Source organism: Falco biarmicus, chromosome 4 (assembly GCF_023638135.1).
Source record: "Falco biarmicus isolate bFalBia1 chromosome 4, bFalBia1.pri, whole genome shotgun sequence".
Lineage (NCBI taxonomy): Eukaryota > Metazoa > Chordata > Aves > Falconiformes > Falconidae > Falco > Falco biarmicus.
The window spans coordinates 9,420,278-9,435,506 of NC_079291.1; the positions used below are offsets into that span (position 1 = coordinate 9,420,278).

Below are 15,229 nucleotides of genomic sequence, written 5' to 3' on the forward strand. Positions count from 1 at the left end.
AAACATTGCTGACAAAAGATACTGGATTTGCTCTAATTACCCACAGGAGTGAAAATATTGACGAAGGCTAAAGTGTTTGTCTGAAGATCACTATAGCTCTGACACATTATGGCTGGATAGTGGGTTTGAACTATTGGTATTAAGTGGACAGCAAATTTTGATTTGTATGCATAAGTAAAATTCCTAATACAATTTTTATATCAAAAAACTGTGAAACAGACATTTGTATAGATAAAACGTACTTTTTTTATGAAGATCAATATTTCAACAGCTCAAAATAATTTTCCTTTGAATATTATTTAATTCAGACAATATGCATTCTGAAATCACAGCAGATTACAGTATGTGAAGCTTCTCCGTAAGAAAGAAAAGTATCTCAAATAGAAAAATGTTTCATCAACGATACATTGGTATGTTCTTTTCATAGGAGAAATTGCCTTCAGCCATTGCATTCAGCAGAAGTTTAGACAGGATAATGACCATTAAAATGAGGTATTACCGATTTACTATTGGAATTTGTATTTTTAAAAAATTCCTTAAGGATATTTCAGATAACATATTTGCACCTGAAATGTAATTATCTTCTTTTATAACATTTAAAAATATAATTACTAGATAATACCAGGATTTTTCATATTGCAAAGAGCTACAGCTGGAAAACTATAAAACTGCCACCCTGTCATGAACGAATCCTCTGTTTTCTTAGTGTGGGTCCTGTGCATGAGTGGAGGCACTCTCAAGAGGATATCAACAGGCAGTAAAGCTGGAGAAATGTAAAAGGACGCACTCTATATGCATAAGGAGAATAAGTTTTACAAACTTGGAAATCATTAGGTTTAAGTGAAGTTAAAGTTTGATTTTGTTGCAAGCTCAATATTACCTGGTCGCAGTCTTGATCCTGGACCTTCAATATAATCTCTATTATTATTAAAAAACAAAACAGGTAGTTTTAATTGCATTTGGCATCAATAACTGTAGAGAAAATATCAGTACCACCTGACTCCTTCTTATGTTTCCTCTAAAGGAAATCTGTCCACAATTGCTAGTTTTTAACTGTGCATTTATAAGGCACATAAAGGCCTTACTCTATGTGTCCAAAATAGCATGACTTCTACTAAATAAAAGTTAGACTTCATTCCTTTCCCTGATCAGTTTTTAGCCTGGAAAGTACAAATACAGTAAACAGGATTTTAATATTTAAAATGCAATAATCCACTAGATTATATATTGGTTTGCATTTGTATATGTTTAAGGACATTTCAATTAACCCATTCTATGGATGGAACACATAAAAAAATTAAGTAATTATTGTCTAGTGCATAAAAAGAGGAGTAATAATGTATACAGTACTAGTAAAGTGGGGGAAAAAAATAATATTACATCACCAGGACAGGGATACCTCAATGTCAGAAATACAGATCCAGATGTTTCAATGCTAGCTTGTGCTCTAAACTCTACAGAAACACTGTCCCAGCCTGCAGATCCCACTAGCTGAGATAAGCAACAGCAAATGGATACAGACAGATGGGGAACTGAAGGAACCAATATGAAGTCCTGATGGCTGGCAGCCTCAACAGCCCTAGCATGGCAAGAACTTGCATAGATTTTTTAGGCAGTGGGGAAAACTACAGCTTCAAGGACTAGTTATAAAGAAAGATAAGGAAACAGTTTTACTAATTTTTATGTGAGGGACAGAGACAAACGAAAAAAAAGCATGCTTGCTTCAACCCTCAAGCTTCAGGAGGCTGCCATTACTGGCTGTAGCAGGAGAAAGCCAGTGAGTGACAAGTGACAGACTGGATGGTGATACGAAAGCAAAAATAAAGTCTTGTGTTTGAAGTGATAGAGAAAGTACAACCAGTAAAGAGACACACAGGGAAGGTGGCAACGTTGAAGGTAGGGCTGTAGAAATGTTCCTTGCAGCAGTGTTCTGAACAGGCGTTTGAATGACTAGAATGCATGTACCAAAACAGAAAGGATGTTGCTCGCATAATAGCTTTATGAACCCAAGCAAGAGTTTTAGCAGCATACATTGATATGAAAGTTTATATATTAGAGGTGTCAGACAGAACACTAAAACTTATTCTGAATGCAAGGACTTTGAGAGATATGCAAGTTAAAGTGGATGCTCAGATGTCATTGGTGAGGATGGATGTTATTTCTGAGAATGACCAAAACCTGACTGAATGGATAGGACTTCAGGTACAGGCAAATTATGACATTCCTTTTAGTTATGTAGTACTCAACTGTATAGCCACATGGCCATGAAAAGATCTTACAGAGATGAGCAAAGATTTAGCATAGACAGAAGGAAATACATCTGGTGTATACAGCTAAATTCATGAATTGAAGCATGATTTTGCAGGTAGATGAGTAAGTAGACATTTGCACATGCAAAGACAAGATGCGGAAGAAAAGACAAGAGAATCAGTTATAAAACCCTGTGTAACATTCACAGTGAATCAAATAGATAAACTAGTATCCTCAACGATCTTTAAGAATAGTTTCAAAAGATAGGGAGAGAATTAGAAAAGCATAGAGTCAGAAGAGTCAGAAAAGCATCATTTGAAGAAGACAAATATATCACCAATGGTAAATAGCAGATCAAGAAAATAAAGGAACTGTAACTTGGAAGAGGTCATTAAACAGCTTAGTTAAGAGTTGTTACAGCAATATTCCTTAAGTGAAAGTTGGATCAAACAGGGTCTGTAGAGAAACAAGGGACAGGAATCAATGCCATTATTATAAATACTTACCTAGTTAACTTAAAGGTAAGAGGATAAAATTGTTCAGGAGGCAGATAAAGCCAAGTGTGATTTTGAGGTTTTTGTCAGATGTGAAAGAAAAGCCGAAATGAAGAAACATAGAACAGAGTCTATGAATAAGAGTGGTGCCAAGGAGATCAGAAAAAATAATGGTTGGTCAAGAATGTGTTTAATGTATTTCTGAATAAATAACAAAAGAAAAAGCGAAGACCTTTAGAAGGAAAATGAGGATGGCCATGCCATATTCTGTTTCGGCTTGTTCCCTTTTCGAAAGAAATGAGGACTCCAGAATTCCAAAAATCTGTATCTACATTTATACAGAAGGTCTAGAAGAGTTCAAAGGGACAAGATATTACTCTACACCATCAAATGCACAAATACTTTTTTCTATGGAAAAAACAGCTGCTTAAACATGCAAACCAGAATTTGGCTAACCAACTAATGTCACTTTAAGCTAATGTAGCAAAAGTCCACTTTTAAAACTACCAGTTTAATGACAGCCCTTAAATTACTTACATAAAGCTTCTGCATGCAAACACCCTTTAACGATACCCTCAAGCAGACTGAGTGTCACAGGCAGAGATAAAATGAAGTTGCAATGATAAGTAAAGAAATGGTTCATGAGGGCAATCGTGCAACTGTTGCACTGTGAAATGACCAACTGGAATTGATCATAACAATGATCAATTATGTAATCTATATTAAAATCATAAACCATACCTACCTATTACAAGGTTGTCTTTCAGAAGGACTAAAACTTTGTTTAATTTTACCTGAAACAAATGTATAATTATTCTCTCTGCATTAAAAGAACTATATACATACTTGTTAATATTTTCTATTTTCCAGACATGATGTCAAAATAACTTTTAAAAAGCAGTGTTAAACATACTCCTAACCTCCATTTGACTATGGACTTGCTGTTTGATGTATCAAAGATTTGCTTGCGTCAGAACTAAAATCTCAGCCCTGCATAGTATTTTAATAAATACTTTCAGAATTTCACAGAAAATAAAAACGCATGCTGACTAGATGTCCACAGAGGATGTATCTGGATTTGTATTAAATTACTACAGTTAACTGCTACCACTGTGGCCACAACATTGTGTCTAGTCTGGATAAAAAACTAGAATATTTACCCATTTTCTCAGAGGTCCTTTGATGGGTTGTCTAAACCTTGTTCTAACAGAGTTTTATTGCTGCTATTCTATTAGATAACTATTCAAACTACTGTACATGTAATACCTTACTCCTTAAATAATCCCACTGATTTTGAGACCTTGAGTATGACCAGTTATTGGTCAAACATCCAATTAGCACTAAAACTGAACCCAAACATTTATGCCATTTATTGCATAGTGCCAAAAAACATGAAGAGAGAGGGGTAATGCTTGATGATATTGACTAATGCACTTGGAAAGCATTGTCTTAAAGCAAGTATTTGTCATAAGCACCTGCCTTAAAACATTCCTGTAAATCATTCCCTGATGATAATTTTGACATGAGACCACTCTCTCCTACAAATGGTATTTCATTTTGAATGGGGAATAAGCGTATTTTTAAATCAAAAGATATTTCAGCTAACTGAAGGTCTGATTGGAAAGATTAGGAAATTCTACAACAATTTTCCTGTACAATTAATGCATTTTAATATAACACCCTGCCTTTGTCTACAGGAGATGGGTTTTCCACACCAGTAACATCACAAGCATTACCATAAAACAAGAGCAGTGGAGTGTAATCGCTCAAACAGTAATTAAGAAAAAAATAAAATATTTTATGCCAAACTTACATTAGTTTTCCCATTGTTGGTCCTGTTACAGCAGTTATATTAGTTCTAGAGCAACAGTAGGGGGCTTTCAGAGAGCAAACATATTTCTGAGAGTCTTAAATATTTTGTATTCAAACATATTTTCTGTCACGCTCTGAAATACAGCACCTCTGTTTTTCCTGCTTCTTTGAGACCCTCTAAATTAAAAAAAAATCCTGAAGGAGGCTTGCATCTGTCACACAGAATTCACTTTAAAACCTAAAGAAATGATACATCCTTTGGCCAAATCTGTCTCCCTAAACAGAAGGCACACAGACTGAGAAAGAATTAAAGAAAAGGAAACAGGTTTTTATTCCTTGCTAATGCTTTGCTTAAGGAAACAGGTATTAAAACTCTGCAGTAGTTAGGCCAAAAGAATGTTTGGTAGGAGCTGTTGACTTCTGTAATAGCAAATAAACTAGGCTCTTATAGAAGCAAAGATACACTAAGACAGGAAAACAGATAGGAAAATGCAGCGTCCGCTGCCTAGAAAGTAAAGGCGGCCTTTGGAATTGAAAAAAATATGATTGTTCCTATTCAAGGAACAGGTATTTTACCTGCATGATTGTTCCTATTCAAGGAACAGGTATTTTACCTGCAGCCACAATAATACAAATATAAAAGCAGGAGCTCTGACTGAACCTGAATCATGTTGCTTGGGGTAAGGACAACCTCATACACTCCATTATAACAAAGACTATAATATATTATGGGAATATATTCGAGAAAACCTGTAACAGAAACTACTCGGCTAGAAAGCTAAGTTTGAAGACAGCTGTTTGCTAGAATTTTAAAAACAGCACCCCTTCCAAAGTATTTATATACAAAATTGGATTTGAAATCCTATACATTTTGGCTGTTTCAAATAAACAGTCTCTTTATCAGTAAAGAGCTCATATTCAAATTTGCTTTATCAGTTTGATGACTCACCATATTTGACTTGCTAATCTGACAGCTTATAAGTGTATTTACAAGTGCATGATATTTCACACCAGAGTCTGTCTCACCACTCACTGTATATGGCAGAAATGCAGTATTTTCTAATCCATATGCTAAATTTAGGAAAATACTTATTAATGCTAAAAAAAAAACCCCTAACCAGAAATCATGATGCAGAAAAATCACTAAACAATGGCCAACACCTTCAGCCCCATTTTTATTGCTTATTATGTTAGAGACTCACTGAGCAGCTACAACTGAGAGGAGTCTCTTTATGTTACACACTATGAAAACATATTGGAATAATTTCTTCAATAACTAAGCAAAAGGAGACTCAGACCATCTAAAAATCATCGTAACAAACATGTTCACATGTGTATACACACACTCATTGAATATTAATTACTTTAGTGATAATCCTTAGTCCTTTGTGTAAGAGTTATGGTAATCATACAAAGCCAAGCAGGGAGTAAGAAACAACACAGATGTGTAGGAAAGAGTTAACTAACCTAAGTCATGATGTGCATAGTGCATTCTGATGTCCAGCCCAAGGTGTTAGCTCAACCATATTTCCTGTGTTAACTCAACCATATTTCCTTTAATCATGGTTACTCCTTTGACATGGATGGGAAGAGCAAGGCAACATGTTTTGTTCAAATGCCTTGCAAGAGGCAATTTCTCAGTTCAAGATTATCTCAAGCAAAATGAAATATAAATCCTCTATCTCATTCCTGGTTTGTGCCCACCCTTATTGGAATGCAGAAGACACACAAAATCCAAAGCTTTTGATTCTTATCAGCCTCCCTATTCCGAATAGTTCTATGAAGATTCCTTGAGGACATTAAATTTTGTAAAAAAATTTATATCAAATGAGGCATCAAGAATTTTTCTGATTGCTACTTTGGTCTTAAATAGTTGATGTAATTAAAAGCAATTTCTAAGGCTTTAACTTCATAACATGCATTGACATCAGTGCAAATCATACAAATACATTCTAATATGCAGTTTACTGTTTTTCTCTTGCAGGTACCTAACCACATAATTACAAGAAGAGCACTCATAACATGATACAAGATCAAAAAAAACTGGGAGGACAGTAACTTTTTCTTTGGATTTCACTTTCACTTCACTGATATCTAAAAAAACCCCTCTGAAAATCCTTTCAAGTTTGATCAGACTGATAGGAAAATTGAATTAAGATTTGATATTAGCACAAAACTTCAATACATCTCCTTGAATGAAATGGAAGCAATGGAAGTGGTTTTTTGAATGATTGCTTAATGATCTTTTCAGGAGAAAGGTCAAATTGCCTTTATTCATACAAAATATTCTTAGGAAGCTGCCCTTTAAATCACTGTACACTGAAACGGATGTTCTCAACCATGTTAATTAGCTGTTTTGCAGAGCAAAGAGAATTAAATTTTTTGCTCATTAGCAGTGACCACACGTACAGCAACAGAAGTTGCCATAATCATACTTAAAGCTTAACTCAAGCATCACACAGGAAAACTAGGTCTTGGCAGAACTTGTTCTAGCCGATGTCTTCAACAAAGTCCCATGAACCTGAGGTCTCAAGAGAAATCTGAACCTTAGACAAAGTCAAATGGGAAAAACAAGCCTACAAAACACTGTAAGATCTCAAAAATTCTTCAGAGACAGCCAATTGTGCAAATTAGTTTTCTTGATGCAATAATCGTTGTCAACAAAATTCCCAAGTTTTCCCCTCACAATTTAAAGAATCATATATAGCAGATGTGAGATGATCTTACCCCGAAGAACTTCCAAGCTATCTAAATGTCTTATGTAAAGAAAAAATATCTTCTCAAATCCTCACATCTTCCAAAAAATACAAGTGGTCTAAATTTAAAAAAAGAAAAAAAGAAAAAAAAAAAGGCAGTTCTATGACCACAAAACTTGCAAGATACAAGGTAGCTGCTGCCTTCAATTAAGCCCAAATTTTGAAAGACATTACTAGCTACAGACAGCAAGTGGCATTTAAGTAATCGATATTTATTTCCTGCTGTGTTTGCTGTTATTCTTAGAAACAGTTAAATTTGAATCTAAGTGATGACCTAAACCCAGAGACCAATCATTTGCTACATACAACGTGCAGAGTTCCTACTTTGAGAGTATCCTAGTTCTTGAAATCCTGTTATTCAGCTGGATACTTTTGACTGCTTTGAGCATTACCTGCACAAGGCTCAAGTCCTGCCAACTGTGTAAACAAGTTATTTTTCTAAAAGTTCAAAGAAGGATACAGGAGACCCTTCCAGAGCTACATCACTAGAATATTCTTCTGGCAGATCTGTGGTCTCTTCATTACATGATAACTCTGCATACTATTGCATTGTAGAACTTTTGGCAAGGAAAGGAGTCCTGAATCAAAGCATCTTTGCTTCTTGGTCACAAGTTAGGTAAGTTCAGAGTTTCTTCCAAATACTGGAAACATATATTAAATTATGAGGTAACAGAAAAACTCCTAAGTAAGATACAGCACAACAACAGGACTGTGCATTGAGCCTTCTGAGTCTCATGGAAAGCTAGTAGCTGAGCAATCCTAAAAGGGACCTATTACATGCTTTTTATTGTGAGGAAGGTCAGAAGGCAAGTACATAAAACCCTAGGGACCAGGGTTTTCTAATAGCACCTTCTACATAGAACTCGTCTTTCAATGTGGTTAGGACATTGTCCTGATTACAGTGTAAACAAACGTGATTAAAGGAAACAAAAAAAATATTGTCCAAAAACTGTTCCCAGTCACAGAGTAAACTTTTAAACTCCCTCTCACCCAACTGAAATACTAGCTCTACTGGACTACTATGCATTACGAGATACCACATATTTTCCTGCTATTTGGTATTACCAGCAGAAATCAGGTACAGTAAATCAAAACCAAGTAAAAATCCCTTAAATATGACTAAGCTAAGGTAAAGTTGGGAAGTTCCTTAATTTTAAAATAAGAAAAAATGCAACTAAAATGCTGTTATCATCCCATCACTCTTCATTGCTTTTTGACTCAATAAGTCCCTATGCTCTGTCAATCTTTGTAACTTCCAATTATAAGGACTTCAGGGGAAAAAAATACATCTCTCACTACTGCCTCTATGCTTCTGAAATGTGCAGAATCTTGCTCCTGTAGGATTAATCATTTTAAGTACCATGAACTATCCCAGAATCTACATACCCTCCATTTGGCAATCTTAGGAGTTGTTAAAGGAGCTGGTCCTGTAAAACTACATTGTCTAAACTAAAAACAATAATCCTTTCTTAAAGCATAATTGAAAAGCACAGGTTATGCAAAGTTATTAAAAATATTTTGACAATTGGTGGACTATAAAAAAGCTAACCACTATTACACTGTCTCTCACACACATACCAGCTTCTGTGCCACTGAACAACTCCGCATATCACACCTTTTTACAAAATACCACCACAGTTTTAAATTAGGGCAACATTTTTCTACATTTGCAGATCATGTTTTCTCTGAAAGTGATGTGATGGCAGCACGATAAGACAAACCCTTTCAAGACCCTGATCAATATACCTGTAACTGAAACATTTTCAGGTTAGTGGTTTCCAAGTTAGGTAGATGAAAGTTGGCCACATTTTCCCCTGTAATGCTGACATGCCTGTCAAAACCATGGCTAATAATTCAAATGCTGTTAGCCACTTAATAGCAAGGAAATATGCTTGGAACATAACCCAACCAATACCCAAGTATGCTGAATGTAATAATTTTTTTTAAAGCTGTATTTTCTTTTTTCCTGAAAACATGAAAAATTTGCCAGCATTAATTACAACTTATCTACAATGCTAACTTCAATATTAAGTAGAAACTACAGGTGATCTGAAAACATACGACTGCAGAATTATTTTTCTGAAAAAGCAGTCCTGAAGTATCTATATAACAATTAAATATTCTGGGAGGAAAATGGACAATGACTTCTAGAAATGCTGATTCAAGTCACTGGAATTAATAGGAACTGACTGATTCTTTCCACCCAAAGTAAGTCAATGAAATCAATTTAAATATTATAAAAAGTTGATGTTTTGTTAATGTCCAAATCTTAACAAAATAAAATTAACAAGAAGATCTTTATCCATAATGCTTTGGGTGTGGAAAATTATAAACTACACAAAGATTTCAAATGTCTGTGTACAATGCTGAACTAGCCAACAAACAATTACACTTCTGGGAGACACACAACGTGTTATTCTTCAGTATAAACAACAAAATAGAATATTGTCTCCACAGGCTGCTTTTCCTCAAGGGTTTCCTTCCATGCAGCCCCCTCCCACAGTCAGATTAGACTTCCCTGTACCCTGTAACCTCCTCTTTACTCCCTTAGCATAGGGAAGTAACAAAGAAAAAGAGTTTTTCTGTAATTATTATTTTTTAAAAAAAACTTTGATAATAAACTCAGAGCTGGCTAGCCACTGGTCCTCCAGCCTTTAGAATGGCAGACTATCTGGTTACCATTACCAAATCATATTAATGGATTTAAAGTAGAATTATCAGATCATTTATTAACGGTTAGATGTTTCAGTTAAAAGCAGTTACATTTCTTCAATACCTGGGCCAAAATTTGAAGGAAATCCGGCTAGCAAATAGGACTACAAACATAAAGTAGTATAATTCCACATTTTTTGAAGGCTGGGACCTTGCAACAATAACATTTGTTAATCTTCAAACAACTACTATCAATCTTTTTCTTCTAGTATAAAATGCTCTTTGATTTTCCCTGACCAGAACTCCATCCTATTTAATAGGTAGATCATGGTAGCTCATAATTTAGCAAGTAGCTCACAGTGGTTACATGTCTTTTTTTTTTTTCCTCTTTTTTTCAGATTTAGAATATAATCCAAAAACTATTACTTAAGATAACACCCAACACAGCTAGTGCTTTCCTATCTGATTACCATAAATAACTACAGGCAGAAATAACAGTTTTGTCACACAACCCCTTCCTAATTCAAGTCTAGTCATTAAGCATTCCTTCAATTCCATTCAGTCAAATCATGCAGACAGCTAAAGCTTACCTCTTTCAACATTCTTTTTTACACCCTCCAACAGGGCACTCCATTTCTTCATATGAATAGCATTATTATTACTGAGACAAAAGTTTTCATACTCTCTTCCATTTGTTTCTTACCAACACTACTTATCTTATGCTTCAAATATAGAAAAAGCCTTTGTCAAGTTGCCCAATAATATTCCAGTTTTCGTAGCCATTACTGCAAATATGGAGACAAGCTACACAAAGACTACGTGATGCAAAATGTATTATACTGGAATCAGCTGCCACAGGCACAATTATTTTATTTTTCTTTACTTAGGAACCACAACAGACAGTGAACTTGCAATAAACCATGAAATAGCGCAGTATTTTGGAATAGACAACTATTTTTCTGTTAGAAAGTAGCGCACACCTCATCCTTAAGGAATCTTACCAATAGCAGACTCTTTCAAGTGACTTGAACTGGAGCTGCTGGAGTTGTCCAGTATGTCCAGCTCATCATCAAATTCAGAGAACATATCTGCACATAAAAATGAAAGCAAAGTAGCTTTTTACCTACCTCTGACCAGCATAATAATACTCCTGATGCTTCTTTTTCTAATGACTACCTTTCTCAGAGTTGTGTAAAGTGCCATGATCCTCTATAAGGATTTCTTCATATTTTTTTTCCTCATCTCTTCCACATGCAGATTGACAGCTTCCAGATAGAAGGCCAGTATTTTCTGAAAACTCCCTTTTGCAGCTGGCTGCTTCACTGCTGCTGCTATGAAGACTCAATTTCTTGTAATTTTTCTGACAACAAAGAACAAAAAGGTGTTGACTGTCCTTATCCAGCACTCATCAGAAAATCTGCAAACGAAAAAGTGTCACTTGTGTATAGACACACATAAAAATAGTCCAGAACTATGTGAAACCTGGTTCAGTCACTGTTTCTAAATCTAGAGCAAAACTTTTAAAAATCTAATCAAATTATTTCTAGCCTTTACATAAAAGGCATCTTTGTTCTTGATGAAGGTCTTTTCACAACAAGCACCAAAAGTGAAAAAACTAAAACAAATACTAGTTCAGAAAGAAACACTGAACAACACAAAAAAACAAAAGACTGGACAAAGATAGCGGGTTCTCAGATACAAGCAATGGGAGATTTACTCTCTTCCAGCTTAGATAATACACAGCAGACCAGTTCTGGACAACGCAAAACCTGCACAATAGTCAAGATGGTAGCAAAATATGAAGTGAACTTGGTATGGTGTGATGCCAGAGAGACTCCCCAAGGCTGAACAGACCAAATGCTGAATGGCATTAACAAAGAAAATCAAAACATGGAATATAAATCATTTGCCTGTACCATTTCAGTACTGAATCTTGTCTGTAGCATGGGGTTCTTTAATGAGTATAAAATTCTGCCTTTGCTGCTGTCAATGTTTATAGCTTTTCTGGAAAGAACAGAGATCCCTGATCCCTGTTGTTGATTCTATTTTAATGCAACATATTTTGAAGGCAGACTAGGGTTTTGATCTCATTATATATTGTTCCAAGTCTTCTCATATTATTTCTGTTGTGAGTGAATAATTTCATGCTTATTTTCACTCTATCTTGTCGGAGCAAAGTGCAATAAAGGAGAACAGGAGATATATAAATACATCCAATTTAACAAATCAGTGTCTTTAATGTTAAAGTAGTATCAGGAGATAATACATTCTTCACTACTTATATTCTTACCAAGTGTGTCCAAGACAATTTGGCCTGTATCTAAGACTGTTCTTCCAATTTTTTTCCCATGAAGTATTTTGATCTTATTGGGACACAGCAGAATGGGTGCACTAGAAACCTTTCCTCCTTCAGAAACCTAGCTGCACCCTGAGCACTGACTATACCACTGCCCATGCAATGGTCTGCTTCAATCACCTCCCCATCTTTTGTTCCATTTCCAAAACTCTAACTTAACTTCTACAAGATGGTTTTTCAAGCTTTTCTCTTTAGATTTGGCTGGGAAAAGATCATTTTATACTTAAGTATTGGACTGAGCTTATGCCCAAGATGCCACGATAGCAGTGACTTCAGTGTAGCACAGCACGGCAACCACTAGCAATGACTCTCAAGCTCACTTACAGAGAGCAGCCTAGTCATGGCATATATATGCATGCTCACTGTGCCCTTGAAAAGAACCAATTCACCTGTTCCACATAAAAGAAAACAAAGTAAAGAGACAGAAGGGTCAAACCGCATGGAGATTTCAAACTTAAATCTCCTTTCGACATCGCCAGTACTGAGCCTTACACTCAAATGACCAATTGTTAACAATAACTTGTAAATCAGGTGGAGCTAAGGGGGAAGAAGATCAGAAAGTCACGCTGTTAGCAATTGGTGTCAGATCTAACTGCCACATCAAAAAAGGAAACCTGTTTGAAATGCATGAACTGAATTCTGTAGCTCTCATGACAAAAATAGTCATCAGACCTGCTACAGAAACTGTTCAGAGATCAGTGAAACATATCCTAAAGCCTTAAAGCAGTTCTATAAATTGTAAAGCTATAACCTGTCTATAAAATAAAATCTGGTTCATTTACATAATACCTGAACATACAGAACTACAGTATTTCATCACTGATCTGAGAGTAACAAATAAATTTCCTGTGATATATTTTGCCCTACCTAGACAATAGCTAATGATTTTCAAAAGTGAGATAATATACTGTTGTTTCTTTTTTGAGTAGGCCACCTGACTAATTTAGGAGGACAAAAGTATCCCAACTGGAGGAGCCTGGCATGTGAGTTCAATGCTACTTCTGCTCAGCATTGGAGTGGGACAGTAAGGACCTACATAAAGATATAAGGAGATAAAGAACATAATTTTGTGAGAAAAGCATGGAGAAAGTTTTCTCCAACACCTTGAAACAACCATTTCTATGCCTCAGAGTCTTGGAGAGACTTCGTTCAGATAAGCAGAAAGACAGATACTTAGCTTTTTAAGAAACCTGTGAAACAAGGGGATATTCAAAACATCACAGACACTCAAACATGAGTTAGGTTGATACACATTCATTTGAACTGTGCTCATACGTACACACTTGATTTTCGAGTCCAGTATTTTACAAATCTTTCTGGAGGCTTCATCAGTTGATCCATTATATTATTACATTTTCGTAATAAAATACTGCCTCAGTTTCCCCACGATCAGATTGTTTGCCACCTTCGTTGACAGAAAATCTGCCTTTAGTATAAACAAACACATTTCAAAAAGAAATCTAAGGGGAAAAGAGTTCCTGTGCAAAATATATTCAAATCCTGAACCAATTAAATTTTCTTCCAGGATTCATCATCTTTTGTGACTGAGCAAAAGCGTCTCTAGAAACACTTGAAATCTGTGTCCCAGCCATAAAGAAAAACCTTTGTCTACAAGCTGAGACACTTCATCCACATCTGTATACTTGCACTATTCTCTCTCTTCACTGGTCAGCACTACCACTATAAAATCAGATACACTTCATTTTTGGAGAAGTGAAATTTAAACTGGTCTTTTTGAGCTCCAACAGGAATCTAATCTTTTATAAACAGGAATTAACACTGTCAAAATTAAAAAAAAAAAAAAAAAAAAAAAAGATTTAGCTACTCTTAAAAATAATATTGCTCTTTTGTTTAGCTCCATTTTGCCATATTGCTATCCTGAAGAATCAACTTTTCTGCCTTCAAGAAATATAGAGCTCCTTAGTGGCATTTGCAAACAGTGTTTAATCTTCTTTATTAGAGACAAGTAATTACAGAATTATACTAGTCAATTTAATTTTTATTTCAGAAAAAAAATAGAACTACTTCCACTATAAAATTATTTGTAAAAACTACAAGATAGCAATAAAATGAGTAACAGGTAACATGAAATTGTCAGGAAGAAAAAACATACTAAACCAACATATTTATTTCTGTAACAAAGTAACAGCTTTTGTGCATTAGGAACAAGAAGGAACTGTCATTTATAATTGTTTTAGTAAGGCTTTTGACAATGTTTCTTATGATATCTTACAAGAAAGCTAGGGAAGTGTAACCTAGACAAAAATCACAATCAGTTGGCTGTATAATCGACCATAAAACTTGTTCTCAACTTGGTAACTACTTCGAGTGCTTTTTAAATTGAGACTGGGTAACAAGCATAGTTTTTCAGAATGGCTTCTCACCTTGCTCCAAAGTCATTCAATGTTTTCACTGAATTATAATGATAATCTGCATAATGGGATAGATAGAATGCCTATTAAATGTGCCTAGAGTGTGATACATTCACATCATCTATCATATTACAGCATATACATCATACACAGAGTTGTGTCAATGCAAGTGACGATAGGTGTCAAAGAAAGTTTTGAGAAACTGGAGAAACTTAAAGAACTGATGAAGTTTAAATATGGAGAATGCAAAGTTCTACGAGCAGAGAAAAACAACTGTACAAATGCACAGACTGGGGAAGGACTGGTCAGACGGCAGCTCTGCAGGAAAAGATATGCGGGTTTTGGTGGCTTAGAAACAGAATATGACTCAATGATACCATGTTGTTAGGAAAAGGTAAACATCATAGTGGGATGTATACAGAAGGCAATCATCCCTAAGAGCACCGTAGCCTTTCTACTTGGTACCAATATGGTTCTCGGGTGGAGTAAATGAGTCCAGTTTTGAACACTATCCTTAAAAACGTAGAGAGGCAGGCA

General features: G+C 35.3%; 1 protein-coding gene across 3 annotated transcripts in view; it reads right to left on the bottom strand.

Moving 5' to 3' along the window:
• The window catches only part of NEK10 (NIMA related kinase 10), a 116,196-nt gene that overhangs the window by 25,915 nt on the left and 75,052 nt on the right, over positions 1–15,229 (bottom strand). The window contains exons 27-30 of one of the 3 annotated variants that reach the window (XM_056338595.1): positions 11,141–11,324; positions 10,966–11,052; positions 3,490–3,538; positions 881–918 (exon numbers count right to left, since the gene is read on the bottom strand). In XM_056338595.1, the coding sequence (XP_056194570.1) occupies positions 881–918; positions 3,490–3,538; positions 10,966–11,052; positions 11,141–11,324 (358 nt within the window). Of the gene's footprint in view, positions 1–880; positions 919–3,489; positions 3,539–10,965; positions 11,053–11,091; positions 11,325–15,229 lie in introns of all 3 variants that reach the window. The other 2 variants (XM_056338596.1, XM_056338597.1) reach the window with 2 other exon arrangements.